The 19,224-nt window shown below is 41.5% G+C and overlaps 2 protein-coding genes across 2 annotated transcripts; one reads left to right on the top strand and one right to left on the bottom strand.

The window, feature by feature from the left end:
• Positions 1-87: 87 nt before the first annotated feature.
• Positions 88-7,386, bottom strand: LOC140237951 (uncharacterized). The gene is made up of 4 exons (XM_072317881.1): positions 7,373-7,386; positions 5,629-5,705; positions 4,708-4,927; positions 88-205 (listed from the first exon to the last, which is right to left on the bottom strand). The coding sequence occupies exons 1-4, from the start codon at positions 7,384-7,386 to the stop codon at positions 118-120; spliced, it is 399 nt and encodes a 132-aa protein (XP_072173982.1). The 3' UTR covers positions 88-117.
• A 295-nt stretch (positions 7,387-7,681) lies between these two features.
• Positions 7,682-13,465, top strand: LOC140237950 (uncharacterized). Its single transcript, XM_072317880.1, has one exon. The coding sequence runs from the start codon at positions 7,682-7,684 to the stop codon at positions 13,463-13,465; it is 5,784 nt and encodes a 1,927-aa protein (XP_072173981.1).
• Positions 13,466-19,224: the final 5,759 nt, after the last annotated feature.

The raw sequence follows: 19,224 nt of genomic DNA, 5'->3' as shown, positions 1-19,224 counted from the left end.
CATTGCTGACATACTCGATCAGTCTAAAATTACACAGAGCAGACGGTTGCTCAGCCGACGGCATCCACGCTCTGTGTATAGTTGGTTCCCTTTTGCGCCAACTCATCCCGCTTGTGTTCAAACGCCGTTATCATCTTTGGCCTTCTGCTTGCACATCACGTGCATTGGCTCCATCTCGACCCAGGACAAGATGGAGCAGTCCATGCTAGAAGTTGCAGGAGGAGAAACGAAGATGAGATGTGGTATTAAGGAAGAATCAAATATTTCTCTTAAGAAGCGTTACTTTTTAAAAGTCCGGCAGTTTAAATGTGATAGCTCGCCCTTTTTTTTCAGTTCAATATAATGCACATGTTTTCAATTTATTGTCCGTTTCGTAGTATTGACTTTATTGCACCATATCATCTGGTATATAGTACATAACTATACTGAAACTATGCAGACGTTGCTACAGTTTATTGTAATGGCATTTCACACTTTATTTTATATTGACGCTGATACCCCTCGATCACTGGCGTAGCCGGGGGGGGGGGGGGGGGCGGTCGCCCCCCCCCCCCCCCCTAAGATTTGGACCGGGGATTTGGGAGGCGGAAAAAAATGCGTGTATACTGTATGCATGCACATGAAGCGGGTCTCCTTTGCAACCTTTCATCAAATAAGATCATATTTGCTTTTTGAAACTTTCACTCAAAGTGTGCACCAGATCGTTGAATTTCAATTCAAAATATGCAAAATCTCTCTTGCTTGGGAGGGGGTATCCCCCTCCCAAACCCTCCCCCTCTGTGCCTCTTTCCCTAGCTTAGTACACTTTTTAGATTTACAAAAAAAAATATGAATAATGCTGAGTGCACAAGACTTATCACTTATATTCCGAAAACTCAAAGTTCCCTCATGTACAAGGGGAATTTCACCTTTTAATAGATCCTTTCCTCCCTCAGTCTCCCCCCCCCCCACCCAATCAGTTTTTTTTTTCTTTTTGGTGATTTCCCAAATATTCCATCAAATATGCGTATACGAGATATCTCCATTTCAATCTTAAAAAGGCAAAAGCTCCATAGTAAGGGAAAGATGGAGATAACACTCGCCCTCGCCTTCTCCCTGCTCGCCCGCCCCCCCCCCCCCCCCGCCATGCATAGAAGTAGACTGTGGCTACACTTTGAACATAAACAGTTTTCCAAATATGACACAAAATGTGCGCACCAAAACGTTAAACTGCAATCAGAAAATTATACAGAATCTCCTTCCACAGACACTTCTCTTCTCACGGATTGACAAATTTCCAGATATTCCAACAAAAGTGTGTGCCAGATTGTTGAATTTCAGTTCTAAAAGCTTAAAACTGAAAAAAAAAAAAGGCTCCCTTGCATATGGGAGAGGTATCTTGCCACCCATTCATTGCTTGTTACCCACTATAGACTTGGTACATTTTTGGGAATGACAATTTCCGAATTTTCCACAAAAAGTGTGCCCCAGATCGCTTTATCATTCTAAAAACGCAAAAGCTTCGCGAGCGGGAGGGGGAATCCCCCTTCCCCTAAGCTCTACCTCACTAGACTTTGTACATACACACAGATGATGCACATTCGGAATAAGAGCTAAATTCCGTGATTTTAACACTTCGATGAAAAAGTATTGCACCAAAAATTTGCACCAGATCGCTGAATTTCAGGTCTAAAAACGCAAAAATCACTTTGGTGTGGGAAGGGATATGCCCCTATCTACACCCTCGTGTGCATGCTTTTTCTGTTTGATTGCTGAACAGACAGCGTTCATGATATTCAGTGTAAGAATTAATACAAGAAGATTATTTAAATGATACCATTTTATAGACAAATTGTTCAATAATAATCTACATCAAAATATACTGCTACCTTAAACAAGTGCAACTGTTTCACGTCGATAAAACGCGCAAAAACATGCATCAAATTGCACTATTTACAACATCAAAATACAAAAAGTTCTTACCGTGGGAGGGGGGACACCCCCTCCCACACCCTCCCCTCCCCCCTCGCTTGCTCCGCTCGCTCGGGGTCAGTCTCGTTCATGATATTTAGTGAAAAGAATTAATACAAGAAGTGTATTTAAATTATACCATATTGTAGGCAAATTGTTCAATGATAATCTACATCAAAATACTGCATCCTTAAACAAGTGGGACTGTTTCAACTCGTTAAAACATGCATAAAATTGCACCATTTGCAACATCAAAATGCAAAAAGTTCTCACCGTGGGAGGGGGGACACCCCCCTCCCACACCCTCCCCTCCCCCTCGCTCGCTCCGCTCGCTCGGGGTCAGTCTCGTTCATGATATTCAGTGAAAAGAATTAATACAAGAAGTGTATTTAAATTATACCATCTTATAGGCAAATTGTTCAATAATAATCTACATCAAAATATACTGCTACCTTAAACAAGTGGGACTATTTCACGTCAATAAAACGCGCAAAAACATGCATCAAACTGCACCATTTGCAACATCAAAATGCACAAAGTTCTTACCGTGGGAGGGGGACATCCCCTTCCACACCCTCCCCTCCCCCCTCGCTCGTTCCGCTCGCTCGGGTTCAGTCTCGTTCATGATATTTATTGAAAAGAATTAATACAAGAAGTGTATCTAAATTATACCATTTTATAGGCAAATTGTTCAATAATAATCTACATCAAAATATACTGCTACCTTAAACAAGTGGGACTGTTTCACGTCAATAAAACGCGCAAAAACATGCATCAAACTGCACCATTTGCAACATCAAAATGCAAAAAGTTCTTACCGTGGGAGGGGGACACCCCCCTTCCACACCCTCCCCTCCCCTCCCCCCTCGCTCGCTCCGCTCGCTCGGGTTCAGTCTCGTTCATGATATTTAGTGAAAGGAATTAATACAAAAAGTGTATTCAAATTATACCATATTGTAGGCAAATTGTTCAATGATAATCTACATCAAAATATACTGCAACCTTAAAGGGACATTCCGGACGATTTTCATAATTTCATATCATGTAGTACATAAATCAACAGCTCCATGTATAGATTCGCGGAATTTGTTGTGGTTCTTGAGCAGAGAAACCAATAAATTGAAAATCTTAAACAAATTACACTGAACAGTGTTGATGACATCAGAGCCTCATATATTTCAGAAATGTAGCAGTGCAATTCCATTACAATACCACTTGCTCAACAAGTTCACCTGTGAAGAATCTATGCATGCCTTCTTCTTTTGTTCTTTTCCGTGAGCCCCAACTCATGCATTCTTATGGTGAGGCTGCCATGTCATCATCCTTGTCCATTGCAATTTGTTATAAATTTTGAAAACATTCTCATTCCTCATCCTAATCACTATAAATTCTGAAACGCTGTACTCAGTTTAGCTGATTTATAGTTGTTCAAATGTAAAAGTCTGAAAATCATCCGGAGGTCTCCTTTAAACAAGTGGGACTGTTTCAACTCGTTAAAACACGCAAAAACATGCATAAAATTGCACCATTTGCAACATCAAAATGCAAAAAGTTCTCACCGTGGGAGGGGGGACACCCCCCTCCCACACCCTCCATTTACTGAGGATTTTATAAAATTTACGGTGTATATTCATTATATACATAATTATGCTTATATAATATAATGTAATATGATACTAGGTGTTAAAAAAAAAACATTTCCTACTTTTGATTCTTAATAGTTCAAAAAACTATATATCAGATAACACTAACATTGATATCAGCAATAGCTGAATAATGCACAATTTTGTTGGAGGCAATTTTACAATGACAGCATAATTCAATTTCATTAAATTAAACATTAATTTTTCAGTTAGGTTTCAGATTTTGCCCTTTTTCAACCCTCTGCACAAAACTTTAACTTTGCACAGAATTCAATTGGTGTGTATGGGAGTGTGTAGTTGATACCAAGACAATGGTCCTGAACAATGACCAGGGGCCCGTTGCATAAAAGTTACAATTATGGTAACTTTGCCATCCAATGGTAACTACCATGGCAACAATACTCAACAGCCAATCAAAATCAAGAATTCCATGGAAGTTACCATTGGATGGCAAAGTTACCATAATAGTAACTTTTATGCAACGGGCCCCAGGATTGGAATGCCAGTATTTATTTATGAGGAATTCCACTATCACAGCTAGTCTTTTTTAGTTCTGAAATGTGGTGTATGCAACCACATTGAAACATGTGTTTACTTTTTTTTTCATGTGCATGCATTTCACCCTTTACCATGAATTCAGTCTAGCAGTGCCCATACATGGCAATCCATCATGAATAGTTATTAACAAGCATTCATGTGCCTTGGAGCAGAGCTCTGAACAGGTGGTATCCAGGTCCATTGTTCAGGGTCATTGTAAAGTACACACTCACATACACATCATTGGTTCCTGTGTAAAGTTAAGGTTTTGTACAGAGGGTTAAAGTTTGACCAAAATCTGGAACCTAACATTGAAATTAATCATGGATTTCATGAAACTGATATAGGTTATCACATTCAAATCACCTCCAACAAAATTGTACACTATTCAGCTATTACTCATATCAATGACAGTTTTATCTGATACATAGTTTTCGAACTATTAAGCATTAAAAGTGGGAAATGTTTTTTGTAGCACCTTGTACAAAAAAATTCAATGTAACGAAAATAACAAAATGATATCATAGCATATCAAACAGATGAAGTGATATATATATATATATATAGTGTTACTCACGATTTTCTGAGAGTGGTGCTCTTATTTCTCTTGTTGTTGTTAGGATCTCGACTCTGAGCAGGCACCGGGTTAGACGTGGTTCTCGAGAGGTTGCGGTGTTGCGCCTTTTGAGGGGCGTTCCCTCGCGGCCGCGCTTTGAAAGCTGGGTGTGTCGCCCACCAGTTCGCCACGGCGTCTTGGGGCGAAGCTTGCGGGTTGTACCCTCCTCGTATGGCCTTCACTGAAATGAATAGGGATGGTTGAGTTTGTATACGATTCTACGTTCACCGATGAACTGAGTGCATTGCATATAGACAATGATCATGAAGATGATTATAATGGCAATAACAATGATGATATTATGATAACAATGATAAGACATATCAGTGATAATAATAATCATTATAATTATTATTATAGGGCCTATGAATTAAACATTTATATTGATAATAATATCGACTTTTATTATGATAAGATAAAAAATGATAATGTTACATAATGATAACGCTCAAATTTTTAGGACAATTTGAGTGGTTACGTTTGTGTGATAATTGTCAAACACATTGATGCAACCGTAGAATCTCTGTAAGGCAATTATGCGGAGCAAAGTGCTCAAAGATAAAAATCTATTTAGGGTTGATCTACTCAGTATTACAAACTAAAGGGGAATTCCGTACCTGTTCAAATTTAGTCTGATAAAAATGAGTAAAATTGTATAAACACAATAGTGAAAATGCGATGAAATTCGGATAAACGCTAGGGAAGTTATGAAATTGTGATAATTTCTTCAAATCACTTCTAGTTCGAACGGGCAATATGAATATGCAAATGATGAGTCGATGAGCTTAGATTAGAACAGTAAATGATCACTTTCTGCTGTTACCATGGTGATTTCAAGTGCTGTGACCTACTTCTACGGTGAGCCTCGTCCAGACAATTTACCTATCTTGGCACCGCTGCAAGCTCTGTTTTCCTCGATAGTTTGGGCATTTCCCGGCTTCGCTCCAGGGTACTTGTTCCTGGGGACCCAATAAAAACAGACGACGAGCGTTTTACCAACTCATGCCAGCAACAATAGATTGTGTCGCAAGCAAACAAGACAAAGGGGACTCTAGGTAGACATGGTTACGATTTGAGTCACTTCCTAAATCAGAACTGGGTTTGCGAAGCTGTCGAAAACAATAAATAAACTCGTGAAGACTCTAAAAGATAAGTAGTCCAAGATAATACTTTCTCCTCCTCTTCTCCTCCTTCTTCTTCTGGTTTCTGTAGCGGCATAAGAAGTTTAATATAGACAACACTATCCCTCAATAGGTAGTGATTAACACCCCCAAAATAGTAGAGCAACCCCAAACCCCAAAACAATGCATGCTCTGTTCAGTACCCTAATTTGCATAGTAGAACACCCAAGCTAATTTGCATAGAGCACATGCCTTCACCCCCAAGGCAGTGCACAGTCTTTGTTAGCAGAGTGAGTTTGGAAGCTTTGAGGACAAGCAGTGTCTTCTAAGAGCAATGAGGAGAGTTATATTTAGTGACCAGGATACGTAACAGTTGGTAAGTCCAATTCATATTGATATCCTTCTTTGATTTGTGTATACACATAATATTCCTCATTAATTGAGAGCATATAATTAAGTTGTTAATGAGTATCTGAATGAGAGTAAATCTCTTTGTTTCATGCTCCATGTCGATGTGTAGACGTATTCAACCCACACAGGGTAGAATGTATTGGAATCAACTTTCCATGAGTACGAGAAGAATACTTTGATTGGTATATTACACAATGTATAATATGTGATGGAAAGGTGTTGTATTCCTAAAGTGTTCCTAGACAGTTCGGAAGATTAACTTTAATGACATATAAGATAGATTAATTTGTTTGGAGCATGGATATTCAAAGTGTAGTACATTGCACTTGTTCACTGTATATAGTGTATATGCCTATGTGTGTTTTAGGGCCCAGAGCATGGCTGGGGAGAGAGAGAGAGAGAGAGAGAGAGTGGTGGGTGCAGTGCAGCCCCAAGTAGAGATAGTTGCCATGGAGACCACTCCAGAACAGTGATGGTCTGTGTAGTTAGCTGTGCGGTGCACAGGATAGTTTGGTAGGGGGATGTAATCCAGAACCCTGTACAGCTGTACTATATAGTTCAATAAGGAAGTTAAGTACTGAAACAAACAAACAAACTGCCCAGTGAAGCTTAGGGGCTTTTGCCCATCGTAGTTGTACTAGCACTGGCAGTGGTAATATAAACAGTGTATTTAATTTGTTTCATTCAGCCTGAATGGATAGGCTTCTACACAATTGCCACGAATAAGTTATATGAAAGTTTGACAGCAGTTTGGAATTAATATACTGACAGATATATGTCATATTCAGATCGATTACTGTACACTGAATATATCTAAAATGCATGTTGCATTAAGTAATTAACAGGTTTGTGATAATATTACTCAAACAGTAATAATAATGAACAATTTGTCGTAGAGCGCAAGCTACATTTAAGTCTTTGAGCGCTAAGTAATATGTTAAATTGGTGTATATCAATTCGGTTGAAGTTGATACAAGTGTAACTAATATGAATGTTTCTTCATGTGTTTCTGTCACAGTGAACCACTACACTACACTACACTACACTACACTACACTACACTGCACTACGCTACACTACACTTCAATTCACTACATGTCGCTTGACATCGCTATACTCACGTCACACAGATGACATTATGCTGTTGTGAGCTGCATGAGCTGGATAACTGAATAAAGTCACTTTAATAGCCAGTGGAAAGCAAAGGACTGCGTCTATGACAAGTGTTATGATTCAGATTCTGACTGTGCGTGTATATATGAACAGTGCGTTTGCAACGTTAAAAATCTACAAATGTAGTAAGGTCCTGCAGACGAGGCTACATTTTTAAGTTCACAACTCTTCAGCTCAACTTTATAACTCCAACTCAAGTCGCTCTCTTGAAACTAAATGGATGGTTTCACGATGGAGAGCACTGAACATGAATGTGAAATCTCTCAACCAGCTCAAGATGAGGTTAAACCATTGCGACAGTCCTGTCAAGGTTACATGGGTAGCCTTACTAAAATGTACAAGGAACTCGAGGTTCTTATGGCAACGTTTGATAACAAGGATGCAGTTTTGAAGAAGTACAATCAGCTTGAAAGTGTATTCCAGCTGTATGAAGGCAGATTCAGAGAATATCATAGCAAGCTAGTTGGTGCTGATGCAGAAGCTGCATTAGAGAAATTCGAACAGAGCAAACAGAACATAGAGGAGTTTCGTGGCAGACTGAAGGACTGGAAGGAGGCTGGTGAGAGGCGTGGCGCTGAATCGGTTCGACATGACGACAACGCTTCTGTGAGGTCTGCGACCACGACTAGCAGCCGGTCATCTCGAAGGAGCAGCGCGAGTTCATCGTCTACAAGGCTGAGGGAGGCGAAAGTGAAAAGGGAACTGGCCAAACTCAAGAAAGTGCAGTTTGAAAGATCACAAAGGGTGAAACTGGAACAATTTAAGTTAGGTCAGGAGTTAGCTAGGATGGAGATCGAAGATGAGTTAACAAATGCAGAGGTAGAAGAAAAGTTGTGGGAAGAAGAGGTAGTAAATGAAGAACTTAATTCAGGTGAACCTCTTCAAGAAGTTGATGTGCAAAATCACAATGTTCAGGTAGAGAGTACAAATCTTGAATCTTCTCCTGCAGTAAAGAAAGAGCTTAATCCACATGCCCCAGTTTTCACAAGTAGAGAAGTCAAATCTGAAAATGATGCTGCTGCTCTTGAGAATAATATGTCTCACATGTTTCAGGCCTTTAATTTGGCAACAAATATGCCAAAACCAGAACTGGTGACATTTGGTGGTAATCCAATAGAGTACTGGAGTTTCATGAACAATTTTGATGTAGTCGTAGCAGATAAAGCATGTGATGATCGTATGAGATTAACATACCTGATACAATATTGTACTGGTAAAGCTAGACAAAGCATTGAGAATTGTGTTCTGTTGGGTGCAAAGGAAGGTTATCGTAAGGCCAGAGAGATTTTGGCTGAGCAGTTCGGCCAACCATACATTGTTTCTCATTCCCATATACAGCAGGTTTTGAATCGATCACAGGTGAAGCCGAACGATGGAGCGAGACTGTGGGACTTGGCAAGGGACATGCGCAGGTGTCAAATGGTTCTCTCCCAGATGGGATATTCAGCCGATATGAATAGTTCCGACAATCTTCTCAAGATCCAAGACCTCCTACCAATGCACCTACAATCTGAGTGGGCCAAGCAGGCTCACAGGATGATGAGCAAAGGGGTCTGCCCAACCTTCGAGAGCATGACTGAGTTCGTCGAGCAGTCTGCAAAGCTTGCGAGCAACATGTTTGGACAGAACATAAGGAAGTCATCAAAACCAGCTGTAGGAAGTGGGCCAAAGAAGGGACCTCAACGCATGACTTTCACCACTCAGGCAAGTATGAGGAGTGAAAATTCTACGGCACACCCACAAGGTATGAAATGTCCCTGTTGTAGCCAGCAGCATGGACTCAAGAAATGTCAGAAATTCAAGGAAAGACCCTTTTCTGAGCGCATCAAACTTACCAGGCAACTACGTCTGTGTGATAACTGTCTTCAACCTTCCCACTTTGCTGTAGGATGTTCAGCAAAACCACAGTGTGAGAAAGCTGGATGCAACAAGAAACATCACACTCTTCTTCATCCTCCACAAAGCGGAAAGAAGGAAGAAAGACGCAATGATTCATCCACACCTACATCATCAACAGGGACTAGCATGGCGACTGCAACCAGTGATCCAACAACATCAAAGACAGAAGGAGGTCAGTGTCTCAGTACTTCTTCATCGAGGAAAAAGGTCTGCCTTCGTGTTGTTCCTGTAAATGTTGCAGGAAATGGCCAAGTAATCCAAACTTGGGCACTATTGGATGAAGGAAGCGATGTGTCTCTCTGCAGCGACAGACTGGTGAAGCAGTTAGGCATACAAGGAGCTCCAAAGGACTTCCAGTTGACTACTGTCGGTAACAGTCTATCTAACCAAAAGGGCTTGGAAGTTGGGCTGATGGTGAGCAACATCACGGACGGAAGGACCATCGATCTTCCTACGGTTTGGACTGTCAAGGAGATGAACATCTCACACGCTTGTATTCCTACAAGGGCAGACTTAGCAGGATGGCCACACTTGAAGGGGATCACACTACCCTACATTGATGAAGAAGATGTACAGCTTCTTATTGGAGGAGACACCCCGGAAGCTTTCTGGGTGTTAGACCAACGTAGGGGCAATCCTAAGGAGCCATATGCTGTGCGCACGCCGTTGGGATGGAGTCTGTTGGGACCGACATCATCTAAGAGCAGATCCTCGTCAGCTAGTGTCAACTTCGTACAACAAGAAGAAGACGCTCTGCACAGCCAACTCAAACAGTTTTGGGAACTGGATTTTGGAGGCTATCTCCAGGAGGAGAAGACGGGCATGTCAATCGAGGACCAGCGGGCTTTGAAGATGATGGAAAATACAGCAAGGAAGATTGGTAACCATCATGAAGTCGGCCTACCATGGCGATACTGGCCACCTGAGATGCCGTCCAATCGCTATCTGGCAGAAGTCAGATTGAAGTACCTCAAAAGGAAGCTGGAGAAAGATGAAGCACTCCATGAAAGGTACACAACCACCATAGGCGAGTACATATCCAATGGCTACGCAGAAGAGGTGAAAGACGAATCTGATCACCAGTCCAAGAGTTCAGATGGTGGGGAAAAGAAATCAAAGGAACCCAAGGAGTTGAAGTGGTACCTCCCACACCATGCAGTCGTGCATCCTCACAAACCGGAGAAGGTGAGAGTAGTCTTTGATTGCGCTGCTCGCTATCATGGCACAGCTCTCAACGATCAGCTACTACAAGGGCCAGATCTAACCAACAACTTGGCCGGAGTACTCACAAGATTCAGGCAGGAAAAAGTTGCCTTTGTTGCCGACGTGCAAGGGATGTTCCACCAAGTCAAGGTTCCAGTCAAAGACCGAGATGCGATGAGATTCCTGTGGTGGAGGGATGGTGACCTGTCCAAGGAGCCTACAGAATATCGCATGACAGTACATCTTTTTGGTGCGACATCTTCACCAAGCTGCGCGGGGTTCGCACTAAGAAAGACTGCAGAGGATGCTCGTGGACAGTTCAACAAAGAAGTCATCGATACAGTCCTGAACAACTTCTACGTTGATGACTGTTTAAAATCAGTGAAGTGCCGAGATGATGCGATGAGTCTAGTGGAAGATCTGAGATGTCTTCTAGCCCAAGGAGGTTTCAGACTGACTAAATGGCTCTGCAATGATCGAGACGTCCTTGCTTCAATTCCTGAGTCGGAAAGGGCTGAGTCAGCGCTGAATCTAGATCTCGAGGATTTGCCAGTTCAACGGACACTTGGAATCCTGTGGGACATGGAAACAGACTCCTTCAAGTTTGAAGTCCAGGTAAAGGAGAAGCCGGCAACAAGGCGTGGGATTTTGTCTGTTGCAAGCTCCCTCTACGACCCTTTGGGTTTCCTTGCCCCATTCGTGCTACCAGCTAAGGTACTCCTACAGAATTTATGCAGACGAGACTTGACTTGGGATGCAAAGATATCACCTGAAGAAGAAAAACGGTGGCAAGAGTGGCTGAATGATTTGCCTTTGCTCACGAAGATCCAAATAAGTAGGTGTCTGAAGCCGGAGGGATTCCAGGAAATTGAATCAGCTCAACTTCATCACTTCTGTGATGCGTCTGAAGTTGGATACGCGGCTGTGTCCTACTTGCGCCTGACAAGCAAATCAGGTGCAGTACATTGTGCATTTGTCCTAGGGAAGGCAAGATTAGCACCAATGAAGGTGGTGTCAATCCCAAGATTGGAACTGATGGCTGCTGTCCTTGCAGTGACCATGGACCAATGCATCAAGGGAGAGCTCGAAATCAAAATCAATGAGACTGTCTTTTGGACTGACTCTACAGCCGTTCTACAGTACATACGAAGTGAAAGCAGGCGGTTCAAGACATTCGTTGCGAACAGAGTCGCACGAATCCATGCGTCCTCTGCACCTGAGCAATGGAGACATGTCGACACAAAATCAAATCCAGCAGATGATGGATCTCGTGGACTGAAAGCATCGGAGCTTCTGAAAGATCAGCGCTGGATTATTGGACCGGATTTCCTTGCAAAGGAAGAGAAGTTCTGGCCTTCACCTCCAGAAGTGCTCGAGGTTCCAAGAAGTGACCCGGAAGTGAAGAAAGAGATTCATGTGTTTGCGACATCTGTAAGAGGTAACGTGCAAGACCTCTTCAGCAGATATTCCTCATGGAATAAATTGAAGCGAGCCATGGCGTGGCTTCTCCGGTACAAGAAGTGGCTTCTCGCAAAGGCAAAGGGTGAAGGGAACGGCGAGATGAAGTCTTCATTGTCAGCAGAAGAGCTGATAGAAGCGGAGAAAGACATCAAAATCATGCAAAGAGGTGTGTTTGGTGATTATCTCGACGGCAAGGAACTGAAAAGCTGTGCTGTGAAAAAGCTGAATCCAATCGTAGTAGACGGTATCGTCCGAATCGGTGGCAGGCTTGGCAATGCCCCTCTTGACTACGATGAGAAACATCCTGTCATCTTGCCTCATGATCATCACATTACGAGGCTCCTTATTTTGCACCATCACCATCTGGTGGGACATTCTGGAGCAGGCATGACGTGGTCCTCCCTGAGAAGCAGGTATTGGGTGATGAGAGGAGGAGTTGCGGTGAGGAAGGTTGTAGGAAAATGTTTCAAGTGCAAGAGGAGGAACGCACCGAGAATGGAACAGATTATGGCTGAGCTTCCACTGCACAGAGTCACACCAGACAAGCCCCCCTTCACATATGTAGGAGTCGACTACTTTGGGCCGATTCTGGTGAAACAAGGCCGCAGTAGAGTAAAGAGGTATGGCTGTCTGTTCACCTGCATGACCAGCAGAGCAGTTCATGTAGAAGTCGCTCACTCGCTCGATACAGATTCATTCGTCAATGCCTTGCGACGATTCATTGCTAGGAGAGGCAAGCCGGAGAAGATAGTGAGTGACAATGGGACAAATTTCAGGGGTGCAGAACGAGAGTTACGTGAGAGCTTACATTCCCTCAACCAGACCAAGGTGAACAACTACCTTCTAGACCAAGGAGTAAACTGGTCTTTCAACACCCCAACGGCGAGTCACATGGGTGGGGTGTGGGAAAGAATGGTAAGATCAACTCGAAAGATTCTGGGCAGCCTGCTCGGACAACAGACAGTGTCTGACGAAGTATTGTCCACTGTGCTAGTAGAAGTAGAAGGTATTCTAAACTCACGCCCCCTTACACAGTTGAGTATGGACCCACAGGAGAACGAACCCCTGACCCCCAATCACTTGCTGTTGATGAAACAGAACCCCAGCCTTTCACTCGGCAAGTTTGACAAGGGAGACTGCTACGGAAGGCGCCGGTGGAGACAAGTACAGTACCTGGCGACAGTCTTCTGGCGGAGATGGCAAGCAGAGTACCTTCCTCTGTTACAAGAACGACAGAAATGGTTGATTCCGCGCAGGAACTTGGCTGTGAATGATCTAGTCCTCGTGGCAGATGAGCGCGCACCAAGAGGCCAGTGGCCGCTTGGAAAGGTGTCCCAGGTGTACCCGGGTAAAGACGGACTAGTCCGCCAGGCAGAAGTCAAAGTGGGATCTGTATTTCTTAGGAGACCAATCTCCAAACTCTGTATGCTGGAAGCTGCAGATGACCAGTAAAGTGATAACATTATGAATGTTTGATATTTACAGCTATACTTGATAGTTTAGCAAGAAGTGAATTATTGTTTATGTTTGATGTTCAACATCCAAGTGTTGTCAAAATCTTAAGTACCATTGTAAAGAATGCCGCTTTAAGATGAAGGTAAGAAATGACCTTCCTGTAGTCAGGTCATTGGGGGCCGGTATGTAGCGGCATAAGAAGTTTAATATAGACAACACTATCCCTCAATAGGTAGTGATTAACACCCCCAAAATAGTAGAGCAACCCCAAACCCCAAAACAATGCATGCTCTGTTCAGTACCCTAATTTGCATAGTAGAACACCCAAGCTAATTTGCATAGAGCACATGCCTTCACCCCCAAGGCAGTGCACAGTCTTTGTTAGCAGAGTGAGTTTGGAAGCTTTGAGGACAAGCAGTGTCTTCTAAGAGCAATGAGGAGAGTTATATTTAGTGACCAGGATACGTAACAGTTGGTAAGTCCAATTCATATTGATATCCTTCTTTGATTTGTGTATACACATAATATTCCTCATTAATTGAGAGCATATGATTAAGTTGTTAATGAGTATCTGAATGAGAGTAAATCTCTTTGTTTCATGCTCCATGTCGATGTGTAGACGTATTCAACCCACACAGGGTAGAATGTATTGGAATCAACTTTCCATGAGTACGAGAAGAATACTTTGATTGGTATATTACACAATGTATAATATGTGATGGAAAGGTGTTGTATTCCTAAAGTGTTCCTAGACAGTTCGGAAGATTAACTTTAATGACATATAAGATAGATTAATTTGTTTGGAGCATGGATATTCAAAGTGTAGTACATTGCACTTGTTCACTGTATATAGTGTATATGCCTATGTGTGTTTTAGGGCCCAGAGCATGGCTGGGGAGAGAGAGAGAGAGAGAGAGAGAGTGGTGGGTGCAGTGCAGCCCCAAGTAGAGATAGTTGCCATGGAGACCACTCCAGAACAGTGATGGTCTGTGTAGTTAGCTGTGCGGTGCACAGGATAGTTTGGTAGGGGGATGTAATCCAGAACCCTGTACAGCTGTACTATATAGTTCAATAAGGAAGTTAAGTACTGAAACAAACAAACAAACTGCCCAGTGAAGCTTAGGGGCTTTTGCCCATCGTAGTTGTACTAGCACTGGCAGTGGTAATATAAACAGTGTATTTAATTTGTTTCATTCAGCCTGAATGGATAGGCTTCTACACAATTGCCACGAATAAGTTATATGAAAGTTTGACAGCAGTTTGGAATTAATATACTGACAGATATATGTCATATTCAGATCGATTACTGTACACTGAATATATCTAAAATGCATGTTGCATTAAGTAATTAACAGGTTTGTGATAATATTACTCAAACAGTAATAATAATGAACAATTTGTCGTAGAGCGCAAGCTACATTTAAGTCTTTGAGCGCTAAGTAATATGTTAAATTGGTGTATATCAATTCGGTTGAAGTTGATACAAGTGTAACTAATATGAATGTTTCTTCATGTGTTTCTGTCACAGTGAACCACTACACTACACTACACTACACTACACTACACTACACTGCACTACGCTACACTACACTTCAATTCACTACATGTCGCTTGACATCGCTATACTCACGTCACACAGATGACATTATGCTGTTGTGAGCTGCATGAGCTGGATAACTGAATAAAGTCACTTTAATAGCCAGTGGAAAGCAAAGGACTGCGTCTATGACAAGTGTTATGATTCAGATTCTGACTGTGCGTGTATATATGAACAGTGCGTTTGCAACGTTAAAAATCTACAAATGTAGTAAGGTCCTGCAGACGAGGCTACAGGTTTCTTTATGGCTTCCTTTCTTTCCTTTTTCTTTCTTTTCCTTTATTTTTATCTCCTCCTCTTTCTTCTTCATTTTATGAGGATGATCATCATATTTTTCATCATGACCAAGTTAATGAATGCTTCCGAAATTGATAGAGAATGATCACGCAAAACACAATGTGCTCAAACTAATATTGCATTCGTCTATAGGTGCATTGAACACTGAGAAATCAAAATGTTGTCAAACTGTCTCTCATGAATGTTTTTGTCTACAGACCTCAAACCCTTCATACAACGTTTCCTTTCGTTTTGATGATGGCAATACGACGCACGTAATATACACGGTATGATCTGGCCGTGCTCCGTCAGGGGTCATCCCACGAGACCGACACCCATGAGCCATATATGGCCCACGAGTTCGACGTTGTAAAAAGGTCCATGATCGATGAGTCATGCAGCCTTCGAGTCATACAGCCCACGAGTTCAATACTAGGCAAATGAGGCCCAATAAGTCTGACACTAGGTAAAAAATGTGTGTGTGTGTGTGTGTGTGTGTGTGTGTGTGTGTGTGTGTGTGTGTGTGGTTATCTCTCACCTTTGCCGGGGACAGACGGGAGCTTTTGAGACAGCTTGGAGAGACATCCCTGACTTGGTGTGCTTTACACAACTTTAGGGCAGTAACGTTGTGACGGGTAACTCTCAAGCTAGCTCACAAAGGCAGAGAACGCAGCAAAGCGATTTCTATGAAGGAAAAAGTCAGCCATTACGTGTCAGAACTTCATTACTCTGGTGACGACATTATTAGCTATACATAAAACACAGATTTGGGATGTTGCGTTTAAGTATATATTGACTGCTAAATTACCGCACAGTTACAGAAGATATAGACTAGATAGCTCATCAAACTCTTTATAGATGACGTTACTATTTGTTAAAATTGTACGAAACGATGTTCTAACGTCTGTACATCGTGTGCTCAGATGATTCATGACTCTGGTATTATGTAAAATAACAGTGACATCAAAAAACTACCATTGTTTGGAAGGAAACATCCATGCAGAGGCAAAGTGCAACTATAACAAATTTAAAGATGTGGCTGGATTAAAAAAAAAAAAAGTATATCAGAATTTTTCGTTTTAAACGAGTTCCCCGTGACGAGGAAATAATTATTCGCTTTATCGATGAGATTTGATAGCTTTTTATGTGTCATTTAATATAACCCCACAATTTTTATATGTATGACGGTTATGCACAATATATGTGCCATGTTATGACTGCGGAAACACATCTGCGCTTGGAACACTATTTCTAAGATTTGCAACCAGCAAATGAATGCAGTAAAAGACAAATACCAAATGAAATGGAATACAAAGGAAAATCGACACAACACGAAAGAAAGTATATCGACCCGCATAAAGATACTCTCTCCATAGCCTTAAAAAAAAAGAGAAATAGATGTCCTATGTTGAGTAAATACCGTAATTCTAAAATGAACTTGTTGCCTATTGTACTCACCCTGAACATACCCAGCACGTCAAACGAGAGAGCGTCCTTCGATGGCAAGTATGCGAACAACTTGTTTCCACTTGTTTTTATACATGACAACAACAGAAACTTTGGCCCGACAGTAATGACTGTACCCCTTCCTCCTCTCTCTTTAACCCTACCCGTACCGAGGAACCAGGCATGGGTCGCTTAGCTGTTTGCACATCGAGGGAAAAGGTATACAGCGATTGAGACTGGAAAGATGGGGTGGGGAGGGGGAGGGGTGGGGTGGTGGAGGGAGGGGATGTTTCAAAATAGCTGAAGGATAGCTGCTGTTGGCTGCTGAGAGCGAGTGGGATGTGGTGAGGGACGAAGAGAGCAAAAAATAAATTTATCAATATTAAGTGGTTTCCTTTTCTCCGCGAGTTATTGAAAACCACTCGAGGAAAAATCAGTCTCATTCTTCTTGATGATTATAACGGTAATAAAATCCATAGATGCAATGAAATTTGAAAGACAATTCAAGTCGTGAATGAAACTTTTTGCAGAAGAGCATGAACTTTAACTAAGACTATAAACAAAATGCCGATATGGGTAGGACCTATGTAGGAGAAGCATACATATGTACATTGTACATGTAAGAGGATATCTTTGTACATGTAGTTGTTTCTCCAGTTTTGAGGAAGTGAATGTTCGGTGTTCGGTGTTGGATGTCAGCTAATTCAAATCACAACTATGTGTGTGATTGTTGTAGGTGTCGTTGTGTTTTTGCAGCCTTCTCCGAGCACACTACGCAATGAAAGACAACTTTAGATTGGATCTTTAAAGCAGCTTTTATCTCCAAAATAGCGCATCAAGATGGCTCCAACATTACAAGTTCACAATCGCTTTCCCGACAAATGTGTCGCAATCCCAACACTGGCTCATGGCCAGGTTCCCAACATTGCCAAATCTGGACGAGGCAGGGAGATCTGGGGCGCTGTTTTGCATGTGAATAACATGCAACTTATAAGCAACTTTCACTCCTGCATGTTTCATTTGATGTGGATGACTAGTGCTAACTAAATCAAACAGAATCGCAGAATTGTCATTTAAATGAATTAGTAAATGAAAAAAGAAGTTCTGAGATTTGAGTTTTCATATTTGCCCGATCGACAGTGATATTAGTTTCAACCACGCATAAATGGATGCAGCAATGTACGATAGGCGTCTCATATTTTTGTAATTTGTGTACTAGTATACAAGCTAACAACAACCCCGATTATTATGAACGCATTTTCTTGTTTATTATCTTTTTTAGTAAGTGAGCAACTCTGACTCACGTGTAAAACAATAATTCAATTGTAACGACTGTTGCTATCTATTGCTAAGAATATTAAATCTTCTGTTTCAAATGGATGTCTGTGTGAACAGAGACTTGTAGGTAAGTAGATTATATAAATCATCATCCCGTCTAAATTTGAATATGTGTGATTGGGACCAATATCATAAACGTTTCGTGAAAACATATCATTATGGATCTTTTTGTGTGTGTGTTTGTGTGTGTGTGTGTGTGTAAATGCCATTGGTGACTAGATTTCCATATGAACAAAACTGTTTTTTTTTTCCTCTGTTATTTAAGGCTACCGAGCGCTGGAAGAAGGGACAGTTGTCGCTACATATATATTTTCGAAGTATGCACGCCTTGATAGGCCAGTTAGTACAAGTGTATGCAACTGGATGGATTTTAAACTGAAATGTGGCCATTATAGGTTAATTTGAATAAAGAAAATACATGTATATGCCTTACAATTTACAATGAAAAAAAAAAGAAAAAGAAAAAGAGATGCGCAACTGTAAATATTTTACATGGAATAGACAGCATGGTAAATGCATTTGCCCCCTTCAGAAAACTCTCCGAGTATCACACGGTCTTCATACACAGTTCTGTTCAGTTTATTTTGATTTATTCACGTTAGATTTAACAACGGAGTGGAAACTTTTTCTTTAACTTTGACAAACAACATCTTGATTGCATGGCTTTCCACCATTATGTCGAAACACAAGCACCGGATTTACAAATAAAGTGGTCTTAAGGGGCATCGCTTCGCATGTTCAATGTTCCTATAAGCTTCTCGCTCAGGAGAACTCGCTGCCCTCTTGACGCGCGAGTCAGTTTGTCATTTTTCTGCTGATTGCAATCAGATCTTTTTCAGCGGTTAAGCAGAACAAGAAGAAGAAAAGAAAATAAGAACAAGAATAAGAACATTCGAACAAATTAAAAAAAAAAAGAAGTTTTAAAGCGAATCAAAATAAAATGAGAAAAGAAAATGCAAGCAAAGGACAGTCCAGTCATATTGATATCAAATGATGAGAGCTCTGCCTTTCACACATAATCCAGTCTATAGTGATTTTGAAGTATGGTGTGCGTTCCATATTGATATTCACTACAGATCTTTCCAGTATACAGCAAATT

Source organism: Diadema setosum, chromosome 14 (assembly GCF_964275005.1).
Source record: "Diadema setosum chromosome 14, eeDiaSeto1, whole genome shotgun sequence".
NCBI lineage: Eukaryota > Metazoa > Echinodermata > Echinoidea > Diadematoida > Diadematidae > Diadema > Diadema setosum.
The sequence above is the reverse complement of the archived record's forward strand: the minus strand, read 5'-3'. Positions and strand labels throughout refer to the sequence as shown.

Excerpts from the sequence above, each read along its gene's own strand:
- LOC140237950 (XM_072317880.1), top strand. The coding sequence starts at position 7,682 with ATGGAGAGCACTGAACATGAATGTGAAATCTCTCAACCAGCTCAAGAT.
- LOC140237951 (XM_072317881.1), bottom strand. Across the intron at positions 4,928-5,628 it reads TTGCAGCGGTGCCAAGATAG|TGAAGGCCATACGAGGAGGG; the intron begins GTAAATTGTCTG and ends TATTCATTTCAG. Across the intron at positions 206-4,707 it reads AGCACCACTCTCAGAAAATC|CATGGACTGCTCCATCTTGT; the intron begins GTGAGTAACACT and ends TGCAACTTCTAG.